Raw genomic sequence first — 10000 nt, 5'->3', positions numbered from 1 at the left:
TATATATACATATATAATTACATATTACATACATATATATACATATATAATTACATATTACATACATATATATACATATATAATTACATATTACATACATATATATACATATATAATTACATATTACATACATATATATAGGTATATTTATACATTTATACATCTATATATATTATTCATGGTGAGCCTGATCATCATAAGTACAAAGCTAAAGGCCAACTGAATTGCCAAACACATATGCACTTCAGGTGTAGAGATCAGGGGCTTCAAAAGGGAGCATCGGAGAAGGGGGGGGATGATGATAAAAAAAAAAAAAAAAATAGGGGGTGAGACAGAGTAGGATATGGTATAGCTACCAGCCCCATTGTAGGATCCTTGTCAAACTGTTCCTATGTAAGGAGTAATAATTAGTCCTTGCAAATTTTTGTATTACAAAGAAATGCATTAATCTTTACACTACTGATGATCCCACTTCTGCTTTCCACAGAGGTGTACATTATTTTTCACTAAGTACCAGCTTTATAACACTAAAATGACATCCTAAAAGCAGCATTTGCTTCACAATAATTAATCCACTTCAGTTTTTGCCTTCTATACTCCATTTCATTCATAACAAAATACTCTTTAGTAATCTTTTTGGCCATTAGGATGGTATACCACTTATTAATTTTGCAATACGTGTTTTTGGCATACACGAACACGAACGTGCTTCAATAGAGAACTTCTTTGTGTGAAAGTTTTACCACAAGAGCGACAAGCATATGGCCTCGAACCCATGTGTATTCTCACATGTTCCTGCATTGTGTAGCGACGTTTGAAGCTCAACGGACAGTAAGGGCAGGGGAAAGGCCTCTCCTCTGTGCCCACAAGTTCACTAATCCCCCTAGTAGGTTCAGGCCACGTACTTCTGTAACTTCCCTTACCTGCCCCTGGCTCCCCATCCACCACCCACCCACCACCCTCGCTTAAATTACTTGTTAACTCTCGCATTCTATGTGACAAGCTGGTGTCAGGAGCTCTTCCCATATTATCTTGAAAAGGTGATAAGCCCAAAATGTCCTTGGCTTGCACCATGACGCCCTGCAACAAGAGGAGACCTAATTTAGAAGGGAAATCCGAAAGAAACTTTTTTCTTTTTTATTACCTCCTATTCTGTTACTGACTGAAAAATCCAATACTACTGCAAGCAGTTTTGTTTTCCTTTTCCTTTTATATATAAATGGTAGGTAATACTCATGCTATGGCCTTGATATACAAGATAAAACACAACTGAAAATTTAATTTGCTAATCATGACTAATTTCTGGAAAGGATACTAAAAGAACGAAATACCAACACAGTATTCAACAGTCAACCTCTACCTAACATCTGCCTTCACAGCACACTGGAAGATTTCCAGAGTCACATTTCTAATCTTCCAATACTTGAAAGTGCATGAGGGGAGTCCTGAGAGCTTTGTGATGTATCAGAGTGCATTTTGGCAATGTGTCTCTTTAATGGAGTCATCTGTGTAAACCGGGCCTGACAGTACAAGCATGAGTAGGGTTTTTCGCCTGTGTGCAGCCGCTGATGTTGTGTCAGATGCTGCTTCGTCTTGAACCGACTGTCACAGAAATTGCAAGAAAACGGCCGCATGAATGCTTCAGAGGAGTGGGTGGCTGGCTGGGGGTTGAGGACTGAGGAGTGTTGGAGGGGGTTGTGCGCACGAACAGTTTGCCCTCCTAAGCAGATATTGTGGGTCTCTACAGGGTGACGCCCCACCAACCCTGGCCACCCCACATGCCCCTGGAAGGGAGAAACATGCTGGCTTAGTCTGGTGCAGATCCAGGTTACTTGGCCATTTTTCTCACCCTTAACAATACAGTTTTCTACGTTTGCACTTCTCAAGTCATGATAAAAGATGCTCTTTCAAATAGCATAACCAAAGGGGTTTGTGATTTTTTTTTTTTTTTTTTTTAATAAGAATGTTAAGGAAAAAAGTAATATGAAAGATATAATTTGGGGAAAAAATGATGAATAATTAATAAAAGCAAAAGAAAATTATCAATAATAATAAAAATAATAACAAGAACAATCATGATACTGACAATAATAATAGTAATACTAATAAAATAAAATAATAAAAAAATAATTAATAATAATAATAATAATAATAATAATAATAATGACTGGTAATAATAGCAATAATAAATAATTACAACAATAACAATAATAACGATAATTTAAAAAAATCTAAACCTATAGTTAACATCAGAAATTTGTGTAGAGAAGTCTAAAAAGTGCAGTGTTACCTCATTTAAAAAAACACTGTAATCCTCAAAACTAAGTTATACAAATGCCTAGATCTTTGTGAATACAGATTTTCAGAGGAGTATATATATATAGATATTCAACAGATATATTAGTATCGCTTATGAATATTATTCATTGATTCTATCGTAATTCCTTTATACAGAGTACTGTTTGCCTTTTCTTTTTGATGCCTTTACTTAAGTTTCTTTTGGACAGTGTGACAAATAGTTGAACTTTTTCCTTCTTTTCTTATTTACTTTTTTTTTCCCCAAGGTATGGGCTACTTGGCAGTGTGTGTGTGTGTGCGTGTGCGTGTGCGTGTGCGTGTGCGTGTGCGTGTGCGTGTGCGTGTGCGTGTGCGTGTGCGTGTGCGTGTGCGTGTGCGTGTGCGTGAGATGCACCTCACATTCAAAGAGATAGTTTACTACTTATTACAAAGTGGTTTCATATCACAGGAGGTTGACATTTTGAAGTTAATTTGTTGTATTTTAGTATATGCTTGAAAAAGCTTTGCAAATAAAATAAAAACTAATAATTAATTCAGTAGACATTCTTTATAAGCATAACTGAATCTGAATTGGATCCAATACTTCCTCTTATTTAACTACTACTATGATTAGTAGTAGTAGTTGTAATTTTTCTTTCTTTCTTTTTTTTTTTTTACTTTTTTTTTTTTTTTTAGCATAACCTGTCTAAATAGCTATCTCTCAATTAGTACCAAGTGTACATGATCCTACTTCCAATAGTTAAACATAAAGATTCTACATTTGTAAATCAAGAATGATAAGTTTCATTAAAAAGAAAATCTGAGTATTCAACAAGAATAGTAGGTAAAGAGGAAAAGGAACCAAAGGATAGGTAGAGCAGGAAGAAAAAGGAAAAGGAAGAGAGGACCATGCAAGCTAAGCTCACATCAGTGAAGGCTCTGATGCATCATTATTGAAGTGTTTTTTGTGTGTGCAAATAAATACCTAATTTGTACCACATTTAATACACATGCTCTCAATCTCAACATCAATATTCTTACAAAGATTAGCTTTCAATACCTACCATAGACCTCCCCTTCCTTTTCCATCACCAAAATTCAGTCTGACGATTAGCCATGACAGTTTGAATCCTTATTGAACCTTCTTCTTTTCTTCAGGACAGTTCTTCCTAATGTCTAGAATATAACGTGACCTTTACTTCTCTCTTTATGTATTGGTAAATTTCTTGAGATTATCTTTTTTCTTTAGTACATTTAATATTTTAATTATTTATTCATCTTAGAACTACAGCAACTTACAAGCCTTATGAATCTAATATAATTCCCTGTAATGTTTAAATTCTCTAATTCACTTGCTTTGATTATAATTTAATAAATGTGACATTTTGTTTCAGCACACAATTTACCTTTTTTTTTTTCTTTTTTTTTTAATTCCTATAGCACTTTAATAAATTACTTATGATATATCTGAGTTATCTTTACTGATTATTTTTAGAACTAGTTATCTCATCTTTTCAGATCATATGAAGATTCCATCTTTTATTCTAACTCTTGCTAAGGTCATTTCTAAATTTTTAAGGTATCACAAACCACTTGATAAAACTTTAACTGTATAGTAAACAAAAAATGACATTATTCCAGGTCACAGCTCAAATTTTATTTTCTATTTCAAATTCTTAAAAAGGGATTATATACTAAGAAAATGTGTGGAATACCAACTCTGCCCTTTATTATCAGGACGCTACAGAGTAAACAATACTTGAGCAGAACAAGTTATTACAGTGTCATCTTATCTATTGGGCTAGGCTTGGTCTACTATGGAATACAAATGATTGCTGCTATTTATTCCTATTCAAAATCCTTTTGAATGGTAATGTATATTCATCCAACCCCAACAATTCAACATTGATAAGACTAGTTAAAAAAATAAATACATAAGTACCAAGCACACTTTATGTAAAAGCACAATATTCATCATTATTCTACTACATGGCATAATTTATATACAGTACATTTAACCAAATAATAAAAGTATAAGAGATATCTGGCAGCTTGTCTTAAATTATGACAATATAGTTGCTATCTGGCAGCTTGTTTTAAATTACAGAAGTAAAATTCATTATCTGTCATCTTACATTAAATCATACAAAGTCTCACTACCTGCCTGGCCTCTAAACAAAAATAAATTATCTAATAATATAATTCAACATATCCTATGGTAGGCCTGCCATATATTATTAGCAAATTCTATGATTTCTTTAAGATATCACAAACTTTAGTTTTAACAACATGTCTCAAGTCATTAATTCTGTCTAATATTTGTTGAGCTAATATTGAGATTGTTGATCTCCAACGCCTCTACCAAGGTGTGATGGAGGTGCAGGAGGGGGAGGAGCTGGTGGATATGGCCTTGGTATAGTTGGGTCAGTGGCAGCATGCTTGCGTCGTACATGACTCATCAGCTGATGCTTCTGTACAAAGGCACGGCCACAAAGCCGACAAGCATAAGGGCGCTCTCCTGTGTGGATCCTTTCATGTTCGATGCGGTGGTCTTTGCGCTTAAAACGGCGCCCACAATATACACACTGATGTGGCCTAAGCGTCTCCTCATCCAAACCGGCCATGTGGTAGTTGAGGGCAGCCATCAGCCCCTGGAACAGAGCAGAGGAGAGCTGCTTAGCAAGATCACCACCAGGCCGCTCTACCCACTCCCACCCAAAATACTCAATTCTGGTTACTGTTAAGTGTGACAATACATCACCGGAATGTTTTTTTGTTTTTTTTTTTTGTTTTTTGGTTTTATTTTTTTGCCTTTGGTCCAGGCATTTGGAGAATACTCTCTTGGAGGTGCACCAAATACCTTTAGATTACTTTCAGCAGTGCTACATCTGATAGTGAGAGGACAGATGGTTACGCCAGCCCTCTCTAGTGTCTAAGACAAGTCCGCAGATGGCACAAGTATTACTTTCATCATGGTGTATCTTTTCATGGATCTTAAGGGAGTCTTTCCGTTTAAACCTCTTCCCACAAACAATGCAAGCATGAGCACGCACTTCCGAATGTTTGGTCAGATGATTTCGGAGGTGTGTCTTTTGAGCGAAGCGATGACCACACACTTCACACACAAATGGCTTGTCGCCAGTGTGCACCTTCTCGTGTATTAATAGGTGATCCTTGCGCTTGAAGGCCTTCCTGCAGTAGGTGCACACAAAGGGCCGGCTGCTGTCACCACTGGCTGGATCCCTGAGCCAATCCAAGTGGCAGGCTTGCCACGAACCCTGCAACAAACGAGAGGAGACCTGCCTTAGCCAGCATCTCTACAGTGGCTACAGCAGCTATACACGGTGGCACGACACCCACCCCAAATTCCTACTAGGCTTCCGTGGAACCAAGTAACACAGAATAAAAAATGACACCAATAAATTCATTTTCTTATCACTTACATAACATGGCGGAAAACCCACATTTCCTATCATGAAAATATCGATGCCATTTAATAAATTGGGTTACTACGATCATTCGCATGCTCCTGGCTACGCTCAAGGTGGTACATCAAGTTGGCCTTCGTGATGAACCCCCGACCGCAAAGAGGACACACAAAGGGCTTCTCCCCAGTATGGAGTTTTTCATGACGAAGTGCGTTAGCTCTCCGCTGAAACGTCTTGTCACAGAACGAGCACTTGAAGATTTTGGGCTCTTCAGTGCCTCTTAAAGGTGGAGCGAACAAATACATGCCATAGTCCTGCAACAAATGAAAGATTGGTTTCACCAAGCCGCTCACATTTTCTAGTCCCATCGACCCCCTTAGTTCTTTCCACTATGAACTCTTAGAAAATCCACCCATTTCAAGTAGCAACTTGTCAGAGACACTTGCACTATAGCATCATCATAACCATGTAAGTATTACCAATTCAACTAAAAAGCAAAGTTGAAAAGTCAAAATTATAATCAGTATCTCTGATGACTGTACTAAAAAAAATATAAAGGAAAAAAGTAAACAAGAAAAAAAAATTATATATAAAAAAATCACAGGAAACAAAAGGGAAACCTTTGGCAATTGCTGCAGCCTCCAATTTCAATTTCCAACTACTGGAAATTATAAAATCTTAAACCACAACTTTTGGTTATCTTCTCCATTACATTCTTGCAGGAACACCACTATCACAATATACTGCGTAGAGGATGAACTTCACTCTTGCATCGCTCTCCTTTCAACTTCACTCAGGAGGTACAGAAGCATTAGCCAAGTCTGTGTTACTGGCAGAAGCATGTACATTGCTACGCTTGAGGTGGTACTGTAGATGATAACGTGTGTTGAACCGTCGCGGGCACAGATGACATTGGAAAGGCAACATTCCTGAATGCAGGCGCAGGTGTCTCCTGTAATTGTCTCTCCTCTGGATGACCTGACCACACACTTGGCATAAGAAGCCTACCTGCTGGGGGTCACTGATGGAGGGGCGGGGACCACTCCAAGCTGGCTGGTCTTGGCAAGGTGAAGGTGGGACAAGACAAAAAGCCTTGTCCACTATAACCTTCATTACTTCCTCACCATAATCATCACCCCCACCACCACCAACACAACCCCCCTGCAACAAAATAAAAGCTTGGCATCACTATCAATTCCTATAGCCAGCTATTGTGGGTGTTCATGCACCAATCACTATTCTGCCCGTACACCACCTTAGAAATAGGAATTCACTCAGTTACATGTCACAATTCCTAAGTTTTGTTTGGTGCTCCAGGCTACGAGTAATATGATAATCATAATGGGACTTGTTGACAAATTTCTTGTTGCAGATAACACAGGAATACGGTAGATCACCCGTGTGTTGGCGTTCATGTTGGCTGGCATGACCCCGGCGAGTGAAGAGCTTACCACAAAACCTGCAAGGGTGCTTGCGTTTCGGAGGATCAGCTGCCCATTCAATGCTGCTTGCCCCTGATACACTCACTATCCGCAACTGCAAAAAGACCACAACAAAACCTCTATGCCTCATTGCTCTCAGATTCGTTAATGCCATGCAGTAATTTTCCTTTTCACCATGTCAATAAGTAATCAGACTCCAAATTTCAAATATCCATATCCAGTACTGAGAATATAGGAAAGTGGTAATAAAATAAAAAATACACACACACACATATATATACAGAGCCTTTACAGATTATCAAATCTTGCTTATTAGTAAAAATAAACTTTAGAATTTGCTCATTAACCATATACATGAGGAGATAGTAGGATAGCAAATTTGTTTTTTATTTTGGTTATACTTTGAAATGTATCTTCTACCCCCAAAGTAATATATGAAAAAGATTTTAGAGCATACTTTTAACAGTAACAGTCTATTAATTTTTACTGGAAGAGGTTATGTCTTTATGATTAATCACTTACTGCAATCAAGATGAACATTGTTGGACTGACACTAAAAAAAGGCCTATTATATCTAAATAAGTTTTGTCTTTAATCCTATATGTTACAAAAGTTTTGATTGATTATTAATTTATTTCATATCCAATTGTAAACTGCACTATTTAATTTCAAATTGTAGTTTTTGTTCTAAGCTCTGTTGCAACCTCAGGTTCAAAAACGTTCTTTTTACAAGCATCTATATCAGAAGGGAAGAAATCTCACAAGTAAGACAACAAACAGCCCTATGGCCACATATTTCCTTAGAGAAGAGGGGAAAAAAATATAAAATAAGAATTTATATTACAAAAATTTAATTTATGCACCATCATAAATAAATAAGTGTTGAACAAACGAGCATTCAAAAATACCCCATGCTACACCCACTTATGATGCTTTCATTAAAATATATATATACATATATATACATACATGTGTATATATATACATACATGTGTGTATATATATACATACATGTGTGTATATATATACATACATGTGTGTATATATATACATACATGTGTATATATATATACATACATACATGTGTATATATATACACATACATGTGTGTATATATATTTATACATACATGTGTGTATATATATTCATACATACATGTGTGTATATATATTTATACATACATGTGTGTATATATATTCATACATACATGTGTGTATATATATTCATACATACATGTGTGTATATATATACATACATACATGTGTGTATATATATACATATATGTGTATATATATATCTGTGTATATGTATTTCTGACGAAGACAAAGTCGAAACTGGTCAAATACATCTCTTGTATTGTGAAGATATTCATTCTCATTCATACCTTTTATATAATGTATATATATACATACATGTGTATATATACACATACATGTGTATATATAAACATACATGTGTCTGTATATATACACACATGTATTTATATATATACACACATATTTATATATATATATATACATACATGTGTATATATACATACATGTGTATATGAATGTATATATACACATGTATATATATATATATATGTATATATACATACGTGTATATATACATACATATGTATATATACACATACATTTGTGTATATATACATACATATGTATATATACACATACATTTGTGTATATATACATACATTTGTGTATATAAACATACATTTGTATATATACATACATTTATGTATATATACATACATGTGTATATATAAATGTGTAAATATACATACATGTGTATATATACATATACACATATGTATGTATATATACACACATATGTATGTATAAATATATAATAACTAATTGGTGACAGGTGTACATCAATAGTACATACTGCTCCACACTTTGGGAAATAGCTCACAGTTGGGCATGAGCAACCTTTTCCTGGCAACCAGGAAATGTTCCCATAAAATGTTGAGGTGCCACTCAGTGTCTGGTAATAATTCTACATCGCCAATGTATTATTTAACTGTTATGTAAAAGCTTACAAAATAATAGGTCAATACAATTGCCAATATATGTTGAAAACTAAAAGAGAAATTAACATGTAGCTTTTCAAATCAACAAAAGGGCATATTCAATGTAAAAGTGTAAAAGAAATTCCTTAACTGCTTAGAGTTGGACACACCTATAGCTGTCATGAAAAACCAACTCACACATATATATAAATATATATATATATATACATGTATATATAAATATAAATTTAATTCACTTCCAGACAAGGCTTTACTTTCGAGCTCAAAGATTAATCCTGCACATGTGCAGAACGAGCTGCTTAATCCCACCAATCATGTACTGATACATAATGAAAATATCAACTCCATAGGAAAGATGGAGTTAAATTGGCATTAATATTTATAAGTAATAACCAAAAAAGTGACATTTTCATGTCAAAAATTTGTGAAAATTCATCAATATATATTGTTATATATTGTGGGATATTCAAATCCAGATACAACTAAAGATTGAGAAGAAAAACAAAAGAAAATCCCAGAGAATTCCAGAGTTTACAGACACAGAAAGGCAATGTTATTTCCAGGTTGGAAAAACATTCCCATCTTATGCAATTTATTAATCAAATAAAAAAAGCTTTTAATAACATCACGGTTAGGTTTCAAATTCAAAGCAAAAACTTCCTGATTCTATATAACTAAAGTGATATCAATACCACTGGAACAATTGTTATCATGATCCTTGCTAGCAAACTATTGAAAAAAACTCCCCTACCCATGCCACGTGATCACACAGGAGAAAGAGCTTTCAGAGAAAATTCCCACAAATATAAATTGATATT

At 35.0% G+C, this 10000-nt stretch overlaps 1 protein-coding gene across 24 annotated transcripts in view; it reads right to left on the bottom strand.

Moving 5' to 3' along the window:
* The window catches only part of LOC125027060 (longitudinals lacking protein, isoforms A/B/D/L-like), an 81563-nt gene that overhangs the window by 36583 nt on the left and 34980 nt on the right, over positions 1-10000 (bottom strand). Inside the window, exons 5-6 of one of the 24 annotated variants that reach the window (XM_047615742.1) lie at positions 5331-5555; positions 3990-4928 (exon numbers count right to left, since the gene is read on the bottom strand). The exons of 17 other annotated variants lie outside the window; for them this stretch is intronic. In XM_047615742.1, the coding sequence (XP_047471698.1) occupies positions 4605-4928; positions 5331-5555 (549 nt within the window). In that variant the 3' untranslated portion in view covers positions 3990-4604. Of the gene's footprint in view, positions 1-255; positions 1081-1113; positions 1785-3989; positions 4929-5330; positions 5556-5580; positions 6020-6053; positions 6867-6931; positions 7242-10000 lie in introns of those variants that run through there. 6 more of the 24 variants (XM_047615748.1, XM_047615749.1, XM_047615757.1 and 3 more) reach the window with 6 other exon arrangements.

The sequence above is a fragment of the Penaeus chinensis genome, chromosome 7, assembly GCF_019202785.1.
Source record: "Penaeus chinensis breed Huanghai No. 1 chromosome 7, ASM1920278v2, whole genome shotgun sequence".
In the NCBI taxonomy this organism is placed as follows: Eukaryota; Metazoa; Arthropoda; class Malacostraca; order Decapoda; family Penaeidae; genus Penaeus; species Penaeus chinensis.
Note: the sequence above shows the minus strand (reverse complement) of the source record. Positions and strands in the feature narration are given on the sequence as shown.